The 16,780-nt window shown below is 43.2% G+C and overlaps 2 protein-coding genes across 2 annotated transcripts; both read left to right on the top strand.

The window, feature by feature from the left end:
* The first annotated feature begins 5,667 nt into the window (after window positions 1–5,667).
* On the top strand, window positions 5,668–9,851 carry zmynd19 (zinc finger, MYND-type containing 19). The gene is made up of 6 exons (XM_086153044.1): window positions 5,668–5,923; window positions 7,413–7,472; window positions 7,693–7,799; window positions 8,263–8,403; window positions 8,670–8,850; window positions 9,672–9,851. Exons 1-6 carry the CDS (start codon window positions 5,873–5,875, stop codon window positions 9,813–9,815), a joined length of 684 nt encoding a protein of 227 aa, XP_086009170.1. The 5' UTR covers window positions 5,668–5,872; the 3' UTR covers window positions 9,816–9,851.
* A 4,135-nt stretch (window positions 9,852–13,986) lies between these two features.
* tmem141 (transmembrane protein 141) lies at window positions 13,987–15,889 on the top strand. Its single transcript, XM_086153042.1, has 5 exons — window positions 13,987–14,150; window positions 14,313–14,379; window positions 15,278–15,361; window positions 15,452–15,562; window positions 15,651–15,889. Exons 1-5 carry the CDS (start codon window positions 14,097–14,099, stop codon window positions 15,710–15,712), a joined length of 378 nt encoding a protein of 125 aa, XP_086009168.1. The 5' UTR covers window positions 13,987–14,096; the 3' UTR covers window positions 15,713–15,889.
* The last annotated feature ends 891 nt before the right edge of the window (window positions 15,890–16,780 follow it).

Here is a 16,780-nt window from a genome sequence, read left to right as displayed (position 1 = left end):
GGTTCTTAATCTTGTCAGAGATACTGAACCCCAAAAGTTTTTTATGCACATTCACCAAACCCTTCACTATTGGAAAAATAAAATGTGATTTTTTTTTTTTTCAAATTCAAGACATTGGTATATGTTTTACTTGTGCATAAAATGAAGCATGCATCGACATCACTATGCTCCTAGAACGAAACTAGCAAAACATGATTTTCACACAAAAAAAAAGCATAATGTAGTGGGTCACAAATGTAATTATTATTATTATTCGTTTAAGACAGTGTATGTTAAGAACACACATGAAACATGCATGTAAACACACCACTCCGGATTGTAGCCATGGGCTAATTTGCATCCTTTGTCCCACAGTTGCACTCACAAACACATTCTCATTCATCCTGACCTATTGTACATGTTTTTAGTGGTAGGGTAAATCGGAGTACCCAGAGGAAACCTACGCACACACGGGGAGAACATTCAAACTTCACACAGAAAGGCCCCGTCAGGCCTGGGAATCGAACCCGGGACCTTCTAGCTCTGAAGCACGAGCACTAACCGTTTTCCCTGACTAAAGCGCTTCAATAATAATGAATATTTACTGCCGATCTCCGTGCAGCTTATGGAAGTGTTCCCTTACTTTTGCCAGCGCTAGACTAGAATTGCTCAACTCGGCATTGCAAATCATGCAGTTAGGACGCTGACTCCCATCACATTCTGTTTTACATGTGAATCCATATTGTACATACTCGTTCGACCGATTTCTCTTTTTGCTCGACATCATTAGTATGAAGGGTTTAAAATATCAGGAGAGAAATCACATGACGTACCATCACGACAGTCACAAGTTGACTACTGAACGCACCAAAATCCCTGCAGCACAGATCGGCCAAGCTGTGTAGCGTGATCACCTGCAGCCGGTGATGGCCAAGCGGGGCGTGTCATCACAAATTATATGCATTGGGTGTGTGTCTTGACCTCCGCCGAACCCCTGAGACTGACTCGCCGAACCCCCGGGGTTCAATTGGACCCAGGTTAGGAATCAGTGGTTTAGAGTTATGGGAAAATGCACGCCCTAAATCGTTTGTAACATCAGTTTGTAACATTAAAACTCTCTGAGGATCCGATCAGTGATACAGTGCGACACTTTGGATGCAGTTAATGGAAAAGCATCTGAAATTAAATTGTTTATATCATATGTTTTATTACAATACATTTAGATTTGTAAATTCCATTTTTGTTATTTTATGCCTTTAGATAATTTGTACAACTTACGGTACAACTCCGGTTCCAGAAGTTCTCCGTTGACTCTTCCATCGTTCGATGCATCAACGATGACAACGAGGAGGAGTGCAAAGGTCTGATAGTGAGTTTTGGAGGTGGTTGTAGACTTCCGGAAGAATCGGAGGATAGTGGGCTCAATAAGATAGTGAGGAAAGCCCGCTCGGTGGTGTTGGGACTAAACCTGGACCATCTTTGATCGGTGGCAGTGGTAGTTTAGTTCTAGTTGTGTGTTTTTCACCCTCACTGTTCCTTGATGTTGCCCATTGTCATCCCACTGTGTTATCTGTTGTCTACTAATCTGCTGTCTATTTATTTATTTTTAGTCTTGCTATATCCTGTCTTCTGCCTTTTTGTTTATATTAATACTCATATTTATATTCATATTTCTTTCGTCTTTTTTTGGACATTATACCTGTTACGCTAATGTGACAATGGAATTCCCCTTCTGGTGATCAATTAAGTTTATCTTATCTTATCTTATCTTATCTTATCTTATCTTATCTTATCTTATCTTATCTTATCTTATCTTATCTTAATTTCAGTTTTTTTATTCAGTGTTTTTCACCTCAGTGCTAGTACATTGTATCTGCATGCACTTTATAGTTTAATGTCTTATGTGCACTTTATTGTGAAATGTGCACTGTATTATTATTTTGTTAATTTAATGTCACCGTGGGATAGTGTGAAACATCCTCTTGATTCCGCAGAGAAATTAACAACAAAGCAGACTTTTACTTTATCAGATTCAATCAATGTAAGGTTGATTATTAGACTATCTTATTTTTGTTTGTTGATTTCGTCTATCCAGCTCCTCAAGCCTATTGTTTTCTTCCTGCAATCAATGATATGTGCTTATCTGTGTAGGATGAAGTACTGTACATCCTATTTTTGGACAGAGAAAACCTGTTTTCACAGTCAGTGACAGTAATTCAGGCTTATAGTGTTGTATTTGTTCAATTTTAGACACCACCCTGATGGCATAATTAAAGACAAAACAAGTTTTTGGAGGTCCATTCAACAGATTGTGTACACAGAGCCCAGAGAAGGACCATAAATACAAGACAGCGACACTCACTCCAATCATTAGGAAGTTTGTCTTCATTACGTCCACACCGTACCTGCTCACGGGGTCCCCGAGGCGGTCTGTGGGGAGGAGGAGATCCCCAGAGGCGATCCTGTCAATCATAGAGCCGCCAACATGGTCAATTCGGAGTCCAGAAGAACGAGCAAACTCAATTATTAATAAGAACCTAGTCGGCCACTCGAATGGAAGCTGGAACCGTTTTGGAGCACAAAAAACTCATTTACTAAGACCGTCAAATGACCTTGACTATATCGTAGTTTAATTTTCATTAATGACCTCTGCATGTGTTTGGCAGGAGAAGTCTGTGGAAAGGTTCTTTCTTGTTTTTCCAGGATAAATGGGTGTGATAGAAAACAGGTGAGTCTTTGAGAGAATCAGGTATGAAGAAATACCGCGTGACACACTTTTCAGCTCCTGTGTGCATTGATGGCCACCTGGAAAGCCTCTTGAGGCAGAAACAAGTGTGTTAGACAGAATGTCTCCAGATGGGGGTCTGTGGAGCAGCCAGTCAGATCCAATCTGCATCGAAGGTGTGGACATCACCATCGGTTTCACCGGTTAAATTTGACAAAGTCACTCGTTTTTTGTTTTTTTTTCGCAACTCACCTCAACACTATCTTGCAGGACATGTGGGAGAGCTGTAAGACAACGGTGAGGTGTGACCGTGGAGTTTCGGCGAAGAGGAGGGAGTGCATCTGAGCCCCTTCTTGTTCGCATCGGTGACGAATATACTGAAAGATGAGGTTATGCGTGATTACGACGTTGCAGATGACATTGGAGGAACATCTAGAGAGGTGGAGGTACAACCAGGAAAGGAGAGGAGTGCAGCACAGAGTACACGTGGAGATGGAGAAGCTGCAGGATTTTAAGTACATTGTACATTTAAGTTTAGCTGATTAAGAGATTGGAACTGCTAGGCAGGAGGTGGAGAGGAAGACCAGAGAGGAGGCTTATGGATGGAGGGAAAGAGGACAGGAAGTCAATTGGTGTGGGAGAAGAGAAGATACAGTGGAGAAGGTTAGATGGAGGAAGATGATTAGCTGTGGTGCTTGAAGGAAACAGCCGAGTGGAGACGAAGACTCATTTCTTAAACAGTGTCATTATGGGTTTTTATTTGTGCTTTAAAAAAAAGCAACATAAATCCATGAGATTCAAAATGTAAACACATTTACAAAATGTGAAGTTAAAGATATGCTGTATTATTGTCTCAAATCAAAGCTTTCTTTAAAAAAATAAGTCAAAGAGATACTTATCATTATTATTATAATTGGTAGTAGTAGTAGTAAATTATTATTATTATTATTGTATCAACATGGAAAGGCACTTACTTTTTTGCTATTTTTTTTTTTGAAAGGACTCTCAAACCACAAAGTAGCATTGATGCTCTTCCTCCTTCCTCTTTACTTCGTCTTCCTTGAAGGTAACAGGAAATTAATAATTGACAGAGGTCCTGACTCCCAGGTCAAACTGCACCTCTCACTTTAGGAACACAGGGCATCCACCAAATATAATATTTGCTGTTTTGTAACATGATGCTTGGGGTTCAAGAGAACCGGGGTTTCCTGTGAACTGGAGTAATGTCATGTGAAAAAAAAAAAGATGAGCTACATTTCAAGGAGCAGCACGGTGACTAGCGTTCCCGCCTCTGCATATTTTCTTCAATTTTACGTGGGTTTCCTCAGGATTCTCCATCTTCTTCCCAAAGACCAAATACATGCAAGAGGTTCATTGCAGACCCCGATCTGACCCGGTCCATCGGCTTCCTTTCCACTGATGGTGCTGGTTTGCGTTACCGTACTCAGAAAAGACTCGGGAAAACGTAGACTGATGACAAGCTGCTACCAAATGCCATTACGAGCAACACAAACGTGTTTTTATTGATAGTAAATACAGCATCCAGCTCTCAGGCCTCTCCGGCAGTGGCAGCTGTCTTGTGTTTCCTTAAATGCAAATCCTTAAAATCCCTTCATCCACCTGAGATAGGACCTCTGGGATTAAAACCCCTGACACAAACACTGGGTTTTCATCATAGTTAATTAAAATCCAGAAAATCATCTAAAGACCATTTTGTCAATTACTTTTAACTCAAAGGAAGTTGCAACTGGAAGGACGACAGCGGGCAGACATGTCAGAATGGGAAGTGAAATTAGCGTTTCCCCGCCGCCACCAGCCAGTAATCTCAAGCACAGTGTTACAGAATCCATGCACAAGTTGCACAAATCTTAACAGTAGGTCATAGTATTTCGAGGCATCTTTTAGATCAATGTTTGTGTGATTTTAAAATTCAGCGTATATGCTAGATTGTCGGCCGACTGTGTGTTTGGGTTGAGTCACTGCAGGGTTATCCCCCGGAAGTTTGCACTAAACAACGGCATACATTCAGTTTGGGCATAGAAATCTTCAAATGAATACGACGCCCCCTTGGGAGGAGATAAGTAGCAGCTTTTACTGGAGACGGCAAAAACGCTGCAGCGATCCCATGACTGAAAGGCAAGAAATGGTAAGGAACATCCTGAAATTAAAAACAACTGTTTTCCGGAATGATGAGAACAAAAATACCCAGAAAAGGTTATACGAAAATATGTACAAATCATACCATTGTTGTCCACAACAACAAACAAATGTCTTATGTTCAGCTGCTATCTAGTGCAATATTTATTTGAATGTTTTATCATTATCATTTTTTTGTCCTGGAGCACTTTGCCTATTTATAATTTTTATGGCTCTTTTTATTTGTTCCTCTAGCCTGGGGTCCCAACAAAATTTTGATATGCTTGCATAATGACATTAAAAACCAGAGTCTTGAGTATCATGGCTGACACTTTGCTCAAATAAACATACTTGTCACTTTGAAAAGCATTCCTATCAAACAAAGTTTGACTGCACAACAATCGCCAATGACAATCAAGAATCCTACGCAAACGTTTAGTTTAATATTTCAGCAGCCATGCAATTTCTAAACGTACACCTTTAGTGTTTTTACTGCAACCCAGCTGTCGATTTTGTGCACAGAAGACGGTTCATTCATATCAGCTGTCAATCATTCATACGTCAGCTCCCATGTGACGTCACCGTGACGTCAAACGCCGACTTCTACGAAGCGCCTGATTGGCCCCTCCCCGTCGTCAGAAGATTTCGCGCGAAAACGGCACAGAAAATTGTCACGAGAGCGTGATTGCGTCACGGCTAAAATGGGCTGGGCTTGAAAATGGGCGGATTCTGATTGGGCGACGTGCTGAGCGCGCGTCGCGTTCCAAACACGCAGCGTGTCACCTGATTGGCTGACGGACCGAGCGGCTCGTCCCGCCTCGCCCTCCCTGCGCAAGGCCAGCAGCGGGTGTGTGTGTCACCGAGGCCGGGCTGCCGCCGGAGAACCCCGGAGGAACGGCTGCGACTGAACCAGTTGACCGGAGCGGGCATCGCAGCGGGGCAGAGAGGCTGCCCCGTCGACTCGGACACAGCTTCGGCTTCAACCCACGCTTCCCGCTCTCAGCCGCCGCCGATTTCGACTCGCCCCCCCTGATGTCGGATTTTAAGCTAGGGATCGTTCGGCTCGGCCGTGTGGCCGGGAAGGTGAGCAGGATTCCAGGGCTGCCATGTGCGGCCGGGGGAGGGCCCTCGGGGATCAGAAAAAAAGACGCAGGGGAAAAAAAAATCACTTCAGATGCGCCTCTCGTTGTCTATCGAACCGCCGCGTTCTCGTGTTTACCCCGTGTTTCACAGTTAAACTCCCGTTTCAACGGTTTTTCCAAACGCCGGCCGCTCCGTGCTGCCTCTCCGTGCCTGCGCCGCCACCACGCAGCACAGCGGCGGAGCTAATGCTAGCTAGCATGGAGCAGGTACGCTAGCGGCTGGCTAGCTTTAAACTGAAATGTCGGCACCGACGCGAAACCCCCCACCTCCCCTCCACACACCCCGTCTTCCCGTCAATTTTATCGGCTGTCTTTACTGGGAGATTAGAAAAGCCGGCTGAGGGTTTTCGACCGCGGGGCGACGTCTCCAGATCCGCTAGGGGGGGGTTAAAAACCAGCGCCGCCGCGCTAGCCGTGTCATCCGGATTACACAGCGAGGCGTCTGCTGATGAGGAAGCCATTGCCGTACGCTCCATCAACGGCTTCTTTTGTGCAACGTGACAAAGCGCCGGCGGTGGGTCCACGGGCTGCGTGAACCTGGCCCCAAAAAGTATGCGTTTATTTTCCAAATACTCTCCCCTGTGTGTTTCTGAACAAACGCGCCGGCGGTCGGCGTGTTCTCTCGCTTGCACGACGGTGCAGGTGGGTGAGTTGCAGCCCACCTGCAAGTGGCAGGTGATACACACCTGTATCGTCGGATTGACCTTTCACACACACACACACACACGCAACATGCGGGGAGGTCAAGTGTCACATTGCGTTGTTTCGATCCCGCCGGCGTCCACGGTGTCGCGGGAGTAAGCTCGGGTCACACGTTAACCGGTGCTGCTTCCGGGTTCCACCTGCAACTGAGGCCGGGTTCTTAGCAACTGCCTTCCTCCATCTAAATATCCTGTCTTTTACATTTCACATATTTAGTTTTCACCCAGTTTTGCTGGGCGCCCTTCCTGATGCAACCCTCTGCTTTCATCCCGATTTTCTTAAATCCGATCACTAAACTCGCAGCATTTTCTTTCCAATGCCTTTTGTTCTTTGTCGGCAAAATAACTCTTGGTTTTTAAACGTGGCGTTCTGTTCAGGTGTACTCATCTCCCTTTTTTAAGACGCTGACCTCATGTCATCCGTGCCCCTCCGCTGTGAGGCCAAGGTAGCTTTGACATGTTGTGTTTTAATTCTCCAGCGCCATCATTGGGGAGAGTTAATACTTTCCGAGCTCCCTGTTGTTTGTGCGATTGTTCGAAAAGCTACTGGTCTTCATTTCCATGACACACAGAGGAAGGGGTGGAGTGTGGGCCGATGAGGTCATTTACATGTTTGTTTATGCCGTTGCCGCTCGTGAAAAGATTGCCGGTTTTCCGTGAGATGCGATTGTTTTTCCTAATCAGTTCGCCGTAACACTGAAACACCTTCTCCCCATTTTGTCATTTCAGACAAAATATACACTGATTGACGAGCAGGACATACCTCTTGTTGAGAACTATGCCTTCGAGGTAACTGAAGCTTCAGTCCATCACAAATGCAATATATTATTAATGTTTTTGCTATCAATATATGTATTGTGCATATAGTATTGGTATGCTGCAACCAGACAGGAAATGTCATTCAGCCACGTATATCATAATAATAATAATGCTAATGTATTACTTGTCCTTGTGTGGAAAAGCTTAAATTGTCGGCACCCTTAAAACTGAACCGCGGTTAATCTTCCAGGCGCGTATGGAGGTCGATGCTGACGGCAATGGAGCCAAAATCTTTGCCTACGCTTTTGACATTGGCAAAGGCCGCTGGGCAGGAAGGCCGCTGCACGAGCTGCTCTGGTAAGTAAGATCTTCGTCAAATCCACAGGCAGGCGCTTTCTTAAAAATTCAAAATAAAGCAAAAGAGGCGTGTGTTTGAGTCGCACTGCGTGCAGCCCCTGCCTGAGCCGATTAGGGTGTGCGTTAAATTGAAAAATTCTCCCGTCTCGTATCTGGAGGACGTCTGTTATTTTGGTGAATCTGCGTTGAGATTCAAGGTCTATTATGTCAAAGACTGAAAAACAGTCTTTTATAGGATGTTAGAATGTCAACATTTCTTTCCATGCAGTAACACGAAACCCATCACAGGCAAAGGTTGAACCTTTATCGATGCATTTTGCAGTCTTGACATTCTTACTGAACATCGTTCTGAGCAGGAATAAACAAAATCACTCACAGTCTTTAAATCCCTGATTGCTGTTTTGTAGTTTTGTTGTTTTTTTTTTTTTTTTGGTAGCCGCTAATTGAAGCTGTCTCTGCTCAGGGAGAAGCACAGAGGGGGCATCGCTCCCAGTTTTCAAGTCATCCACATCAACTCTGTGACAGTGGACAACCGGCTAGACAACCTGCGACTGGTGCCAGTCGGTTGGAGCCCCAAACCAGAGGAGATTTCCAGCAAGCAGAGGTAAAACATACAAATGATCCGGCGCCGAATCAGTCCAAATTTTGTCTTACGATCTGGAGCAGCAGAACCGATACTTGTCTCACGGACGTGTTTCATATAAGCTGCAATCACGGGTCAAAACACAGAACCGCTCAAAGTGATCCCACTGGGGGTTTACCTTGAACTAAATACCGTTTTTTGTTTTTGTAATTTGTATCATTATTGCACGTAAAGCCACACCATATGCCTGTGTGTAACCTTCATCCCGTATTTTCCTCTACGCCCAGAGAGCAGTCACTGTACTGGCTGGCCATCCAGCAGGTACCGGCCGACCCGGTGGAGGAACAGTACCTGGAGCTGAGCCGCACACGCTACTACAATGCTAACGGGGAGCTGGTGGAGGAAGAGGAGTGCTCCTGCACGTACTATGAGTGTCATTACCCCCCGTGTTCACTCATCGAAAGGAGGGTAGGTTTCTCTTACAAGGGCCGGACACATTTACCGTCGTAGCACTGACAAATGAATGAATGCGTGCCAATTTTTCAACGCGGACCCAAAACACTGCCGAGGTCGTGTTATTTGTCGGTTCGTGTCCCGTTTAAATCCCTTTTTTTGGATATCTTCTTTTTGTTTCTCTTAAAGACTTATGGGTCCGTTTGTCAAAACAGAGAGTATGTCTAATATTTTAAACACATTTAAGGGGAGCTTCTTCGTTCAAAAGCAAATAGTTGCCGACAGGCAAAGATGGAAGGACCTCGGGTCCGCTGGGCTTCGGTAATCGTACAATCTGGGCGCTTGTGGTGCAAACTGACAGGTGGTCAGAAAATCCAAACACAAACCGTGCCATTTGTTCCCTTTCATCTGCCCGCCTCTCCTCTAATGGCCAAATGCTAAAATGGCACAAAGAAATCCTCATCGTTCCAGCCCTTTTTTTTCAAAAACAAAAAAAAAAATTATCGTCCAGTCCTTGAGCCCAAATTCTTTTGTAATCTTGTTTGCTGAGAGGTTGAAGGCTGGGCAACACAGATCTAAAGCAACTGTATCTCGGCAAACTGTCGCCGTCACGTTCAGTATGCTCGTCGGAGTGTTTTTAACCCGTTCGCTGTTACCGAAGACCAGAGATTACGAACACAGTATTTTTACATGACACGAACGCCTTACGATTTGAGAAGAAATGCATGCGCGTCTCAGAAACTCCATCGGAGGCCTTTTTTTCAACCCCCCCCCCCCAAAAATAGCCGAATCAGACGGGTGGTCCGGAGGTAATCTTGTGCCTCGTCTCCCCGCAGCTTCGGGAGTTCAACATCTGTGGACGCTGCCAGGTGGCGCGCTACTGCGGCTCCCAGTGCCAGCAGAGGGACTGGCCCGCCCACAAGAAGCAGTGTCGAGAGCGCAAGCGGGTGCTGGCCTTGGAGTCGGAGCCCGAGCGATGATCTGCCCTCGACCCAGAAGAAGAGGAAGGCGGACGGGGGTTTGACTTGTGGGAGGGAAGCGGGGGGGTATAAAGTGCAAAACGGGGGGAGGGGGGGGATCGTTGACAAGAGACTCAAGCCAGAGGACAATGTTGGTTGCTCAGTTGTTTTAATTAATTCAGGGGGTGAGAAGATGGAGGAGGGCGACTGAGAGTAAAGCAAAGAGACATCTGCCACTTCCCAGAACTGGTAAATCTCCATAGCTTGCTTTTCATGTGGATGACAGGGAAAGGTATTATTTGTTATGTTTTTAGTTTTTTTGTTTTGTTTTTTTGTTTTGTTTTTTTCTCGAGGAGGGATACCCTCGAGCTCTACCTGCTGCTATTGTTTTGTATGTGAGGGGTGAAAAGTTGTCTTGTTGATGAACTGGACAAGCCTCTTTTGGACCACAGTCAGATGCGGACAGTCGGCGTCATCCACTTAGCTCCTCCACATAGCTGCTCGGTTTTGGGGCGTCTGCGAGAAAAGGGGACCCGACGGGGGGGTGGGGGGTGGGGGGGGATACACGGTAGCTGCCATTCAGCTGGTACAACGGGACACGGACCTTTTCACTGTTTCCCTTCCTGACCTCTGGTGCACATCTGCCATCGTCGCCATCATCAACACCTTTACCACCCCCGCCGCCCCGAACCCCCTCCTGCAGCCGGCCACGACACACATCAGATTTCACTGATTGAATCACACTACCAGTATTGTGTGTGTTTGTATGTGTGTGTGTGTGTGTGTGTGTGTGTGTGAGAGAGAGAGGACGTTTGTGCTTTAGCTCGTGTATGTGCTGCCAAGGACTTTAAAATGGGCAGACTTAACGTGTCTTGTCTCTTAAAGGGGCCATATCACAGTTTTAAAAAAAAAAAATGTTAAAACGTGAATTGGTGGGTTCGAACATTTTCACTGTTCTCTGCAAAAGTAGTGGCCAAATTAAAAAGCAGTCCCCGACAAGATGTTTTGTTGATGATGATATATTTTTTTAAAAGAATTTGATCAGTGAGGACATGGTACACATTTTAATCATCCCCGGGTAACTGGAGTCATCACTTTCCAACCTTTTTTTTTTTTTTTTTTTTGTGTCCTCGAAAGTCTCCAGTTGCTGTTTAACAAACGAAAAAAAGGCAGGCCTTTTCTTATTTGGTACTTTGGCATCTCTCTTTTTCCACGGGCCGCTTAAACCAAGCCGGCTCTGCCCACCACCGACAAATTCCACGTGGTCTGCAGGTTCTGGGCGTTTCATGGGTCAAAGCGTGTTTTCACTTTTCTCCCGGAGTGTCGCCGCAAGGAGGCAAAGTGTTAAAAATGATGAATCCTGTCGCCGACCTTTCACGAGGCGGCACTCCTCTGTTAACTGGTTCCAATCCCTCCAGTCGATCTTATTTTGCCGGTTTTAACAGACATCCTGTCTTTTTCACATGTTTCTTTATTCGCAGGGATATGCTGTGTGTGTGTGTGTGTGTGTGTGTGTGTGTGTGTGTAGGGGGGGGTGCTCTGTTCCTTTTGTGAGTTTTTTTTTTTTTTTTTTTTTGGAAGAAGAAATTCTATCAGTGGAGCTCTATTTATTTAAACATTTGTTTTAACCTTGTGATATTTGAAGGCAACCTGAAGTGGGCGATGCGGGACCTTATCGTTTGTCGGGTGGCAGTGGGGGGGAGAGACTGAACATTTCATCCCTCTTACTTGATTTTTTTTTTTTTTTAACCCCCCCCCTCAGTCCTAAATGCGTATCCAAGCCTTCCTTGCTCTCGCCCTTATGGATTTTTTATTTTATTATTATAATTTTTTTTTTTTTTTTAACCATGAATACACTGCACACCTTCATTGTCACTAAAATCTTCCACATGTGAGACGTCTTCGACTGTAAACTTGAACCCAAACCCCCCCCCACCCTGGTTTGTTTATACACTCTAACCTGTATCCCGCTCTTGTTTTCTAAGACACTGCAATTTGTCACCTTTTTATCCTGGATCACCTGCCTTCCTCGTATTACAATGCACACCCGCTTAATGTGTCCTCTTGTGTCTTCAGTGAGGAGTCCAGACACAAGCATGTAACTCACACATGTACATGCGACTCGTTGATTGTTTTACTGTGTGTGTGTGTGTGTGTGTTTGCGTGAGCGAGTGTGTGTGCGCGTGTGTGTACAGGTTTCAACACTGCACTAAAATACGGCTCCCATGTTATCGTATTTGTCATAGACGGGGTGTGATTTTTGGAGAAGTGTAGATTGCGTCTGAATTTTATTTTATTTTTATTTTATTTTCTTCTTTTGTTTATTTTGTAAGAATATAAACATTAATCACCTAGAAACAAAGAGCTACAATATGTGAATAGAAGTACAGTCGGGGGGGGGGGTAAGTGACAGTTGCTTTTCCAATGTAAAATGATAATAAATAAAATGAACCTCATTTGTTGGATGTAGCCTGTCACGTCATTTAGGTGTGAATATTGAGATATTGTGATACCGTCAAAAGACAGCTTCACTCTTCTCCCATTCACAGATTAAACTACAGCTTGTGATTTTTTTTTTTGAAGACCAACATAATGTTTTACATCCAGGAAGGATATTCGAGACCCAAAGCTTAAAAATGAAGACTCTGCAGAAGCACTGCAGCTCACGTTTTCATTTAACCATGGAGACGGTGTGGTGTTTCAAATGGTGATTGTATTTTTAATTTTGTTCTGCGTAAACCCTACCAGACACAGAGTTGTCTGCTCTTGTGGAGGGAATCTTTTTACTACTTGAATCAGATTTGATGATACTTAGACGTCTGAAGGTTGATACTGTACCTAACTGCACAATAAAGAAGTATTTACTGGGCCAAAATGGATATTTCTCTAGAAAGATGCTCCTCAAAGCAGCCACCTTGCATTCTACCAGCTGCAGAATTAATAGATAAGAATGATTGCGGCTGTTTGTTCCATCTGAAAGACTTTGTTTCTGAATTAAACCGCTTTCGAGAAACAGATTGCCCAGGTTATATCCCTATAATATTTAAGTTTAGCATTGTTGGCAAAAAAAAGCATGTTTACTCACTCTTTTTTTCAAGTCAACAATTATATATCTATTTGATTTCCATTTGAAACACATGTCAAATTCAGAAAAAAACATTTGTAAATGATATATATACTAATAGGATGACAGGATCAGTGCTGGCTGATTAATTTTCAAAACCACTAATGAATAAACCTCAACTATTATCTCTTCAGTAAAAACACACAGGAAATCAGTGATATTTTGAAATTCTCTACGTGCATCCAGCCTCCTCATATTTCTCCTCTACATTAAAACCGTATATGAATAAAGTGGAGGAACGGATGAACAAACATCTGATTTCAACCAAGGACAAGTTTGCATTCATCGTTTTCAACAGCAAAGGATTTAAGTAGACTGTTTTGTGGTTGTCATGGAAGAAATTTGTAAGAACTTTATGATGTAAGTGATCATAAAATTAGTTTAGAGTTTAATGTCTTCTCTGTAAGCCTTTCCATCTTCTCCTGTGCAACAAGTAACAGATGTTCTCCAGCTCTGCAACGGCTGCTGAAACTCAAGACTCATCGTTGATGGTTACATCTACGTGGGGCTGCATTCTCTCCATCTGCTGCCTCCTCTTCCCCCTTCTCCTCTTTCAAGGACCCGAGGAGTCAGAATTCAACAGCAGGGGTCTGAAGGTCACCTGGGTATCGTCAACTTTAGCAAATTTGAAATGTGGCAGATACATAATTTAAGGAACTGAAAAAAAAAAAAACCCGGGTGGGGTCTGATGATTCAAATGAGTGAAGAAACACAAAGTTGAAAATATTATCCTGGTGCTCCTGTTCTGGTTATCAGAGGGTAAAACAGACTTGAACTTTGTACATTTCCTTTTCTGCTCATTTTTGGGAGCCTCAGAAATTGATTTTCTCCTGTAGATTGGTGTTCTGTCGGAAATGACATGAGAGCGAAACCCATTTTAAAATTTTTATAGTGCTATTTTTCTATTTCTTCCCTTTTTTTCTTGCTATATTTACTTCTTTTTAATTTAAGAGAGTGTAGGATTTATTTCTATGTTACTTAAACTGTGGAGGCCTTTATGTTGTAATAAGACCTCCCCGCCACTAGGTGTCGCCGTAGCATCATATAACCCACTTTACCCTCTGCTTGTGTCGTTTGCTGCAAGCAGGAAGTTCTGCACCAACAGCGTTATGTATTCTGTGTTTTCGTCCTGTAACAGTCCGTTTGGACGTGGAATCTGATGCGAAATAAGCGACAGGATGGTAAATCTCGGTCTAACCAGAGTGGACGATGCGCTGGTCGCCAAACATCCGGTGGGCAGCCCGGTCACACACCCCTAAGCTAGGCTACTTCCCTGGAGGACACACACTCACACACACACACACACCTGTTATTGAGCTGCTGCAGATGCTGCACACACACACACATACACGATTGAAAATAATATTTTAACTGTAATATTTTAACTCTTTCAGGGCTTGGAGACTTACGCTGCCTGCCAGTCTCACGCCTTCATGAAGGGGACCGGGAGTTTTATTCTCGGTGAGTAGCATTACAAACGCCAAACAAACAGGAGGGAATTTATTTCCAAAAGAATTGAAAGTTTAAAAGAAGTTTTTTTTTTTTTTTTTTTTCAAAAAAAGCATTTATTTAATGCTTTATCACAATGCGGTGTTGGAGTGCACTCTCATCTATCAAATTTAAACTTCCATTGTTGGCCACACGAGGGCGCTGTTCCCCCCAAAGCTCCTCAGGGTTGTGTTGCTAATGCAGGATTTGACATGCATCAATATAAACAAGAAATAAAGCTCAAACAAAGATCAATGTTCTTGGAATTCATTATATTTGAATATCCGTCATGTCAAGTTACTCCACAAGTAGATGCATCGCATTGAAAATGGCAAACGTTTACTGGATATTGAATATATAGACACATTTATGCATCTTAAAACTATGTAAAACATTTCTGTAGGAAGTTTCCATTATGAGGAACTATTAAATGAACGAAGCAGGTTAACAGTAATGCAATGCCACAGAGTTCAAACCTCTTGATATTGATGTGAAATGATTACATGTTGATACGGAATGATATAATCCAGCTGTGGTTTGTCATTTTTATTCATTGTCATTTCATTCAAAAAAGTCATTTGACGTTTTAATTCCTCTTCCTTCAGCCGAAGGGAATATTCAAATCTTTGTACTTTTTAAGACCATAAAACACTTTATAGCCTTGACTTTGACACTTTATATTTCATTTGTATTTCTTATTCTCCCTCCTTCCTACTATTATCTATTATTGTTATGCTTTACTTGAAACTCTGGCACAGCAATTTCCTTCGGGATAAATAAAGTTGTTCTTATTCTTATTTTTCTTAGAAATATGAAGAGAAAGTTTGTGAAAGTCTCTAGCCCACTGAGATGTTTCTTCCTTCTTCTACAGGTACTTTCGGCCTCTTTGCTCTCCAGAAGGTTCTGCAAAAACGACTTCCGTATCCTCTGCAGTGGAACCTGCTTGTTTCCATCTGTGAGAAACCATCCAGCGGTTACGTATTTTCCCTTTTAGCTCTCCTCCGTACCCCCCTGTAAGGTCTTTTTTCTTCTTTTCGCCCCCCAGTGGCATCATCGGTGGGCAGTTACGCAGTGACGCGTTGGGAAACTCAGAAATGCTCAGACCTCTGGTTGTTACTAGAAACTGGCAAAGTTCCGGACAGATCGCCGCCACAGGGTGAGCTAACCCCCGTTACTCATCATTTTGATAAATCGAGTGAAACCTGTTTTTAAAATGTTTTAAAACTTTTTGTTTTGCCTTTCAGAGCCAAATCCAGATGAATCAGGAGGAGCGGGGAAGACGGTGTACGGTGACGTGATGGAATGATCTTGATCATCCATGAAATCGTTCAGTTATCGAGATTATTATATGTACCGTAGCGACATTTTCTTTTAAAAGCTGCCAAATCTCGTTATTACCTATACGGAGTGTGCCTGCTCCTGTTGCGTAAGTGATTTTATTTTTTTCTCTTATAAATGAATAAATTCCCTGCTGTACACCACAGATGTCTTTGACTGATGCGATGGAGTCGGAGTTATGCAATTTTAAAAAAAGCACCAACATTTGAACAACACACTCACATTTTTTTTGGATCACAGATTAGAAGTGAATTTTTTTTTTTTTTTTTAAGGAAATATTAGGCTTGTCATCTAGATGGTATCTTGTGTGAATGTATTTGACTCGTAATATAATTTCCGCCATAAAAGTGCTTCAAGGGGTCAGTGATACGGCGGGTAAATAACCAATCAATGCTCCTATCCTGTTTTTATTTAATTAAACTACACACTGAGGTTGTGAAACGATCAAACCTTCAATAAACTCGTCATAATCTTATCAGCTTGAAATCAGTTTTAATGTTCCTTTTAATCACTGGATGTTTATCTCTCCCTCAGTTCGCTGGTGATGTCATGAAACCAGCATTAATCCTTTTTAGGATTTACAGTTTCATCTTTGGCGAAGACGATGTATGAACAATAAGCCTTTTTCAGTGTTTCCAATATCGTCGCGGATTGTAAGCCATAACGGTGTAAAATGATCCGGCGTGCGTATTATCGCAAGCTCGGAACTGGAGCAGCTAAATGTAATTATCCATCATTAATCTGATTATTCCTTCATGTGAGTTTCTTGCTGTAACAGGTTGACAGAGTTCTGCGCCAATGTATTCACAGCTTGATGAAACTTAAAGGGAGTTGAGAGTGGGTGCACTGAAAGAGGAAAGTAAGACAAAAAAGGTGATTTATTAGGATTAGCAGCCTGCAGCATTTGTCTTCTGTTACTAAATATTGATGCAGCGTTCTTTTCATGTCTGTCCAAATCCTAAAGAGCTGCAGCCCATTACTTATTATTCCGACTTATATTTAGAGCCGGTAGGGGATGTGAGCTGTGGAAAAGTAA

The sequence above is a fragment of the Fistularia commersonii genome, chromosome 9 (assembly GCF_037954325.1).
Source record: "Fistularia commersonii isolate RoL2024-O1a breed Wild chromosome 9, RoL_Fcom_v1.0, whole genome shotgun sequence".
Lineage (NCBI taxonomy): Eukaryota > Metazoa > Chordata > Actinopteri > Syngnathiformes > Fistulariidae > Fistularia > Fistularia commersonii.
The sequence above is the reverse complement of the archived record's forward strand: the minus strand, read 5'-3'. Positions and strand labels throughout refer to the sequence as shown.

Coding starts and splice junctions, on each gene's coding strand:
- zmynd19 (XM_086153044.1), top strand. CDS start 5,873: ATGTCGGATTTTAAGCTAGGGATCGTTCGGCTCGGCCGTGTGGCCGGG. Junction 7,800..8,262: donor CCGCTGCACGAGCTGCTCTG/GTAAGTAAGATC, acceptor GTCTCTGCTCAG/GGAGAAGCACAGAGGGGGCA. Junction 8,851..9,671: donor GTTCACTCATCGAAAGGAGG/GTAGGTTTCTCT, acceptor GTCTCCCCGCAG/CTTCGGGAGTTCAACATCTG.
- tmem141 (XM_086153042.1), top strand. CDS start 14,097: ATGGTAAATCTCGGTCTAACCAGAGTGGACGATGCGCTGGTCGCCAAA. Junction 14,380..15,277: donor GACCGGGAGTTTTATTCTCG/GTGAGTAGCATT, acceptor CTTCTTCTACAG/GTACTTTCGGCCTCTTTGCT. Junction 15,563..15,650: donor GGACAGATCGCCGCCACAGG/GTGAGCTAACCC, acceptor TTTGCCTTTCAG/AGCCAAATCCAGATGAATCA.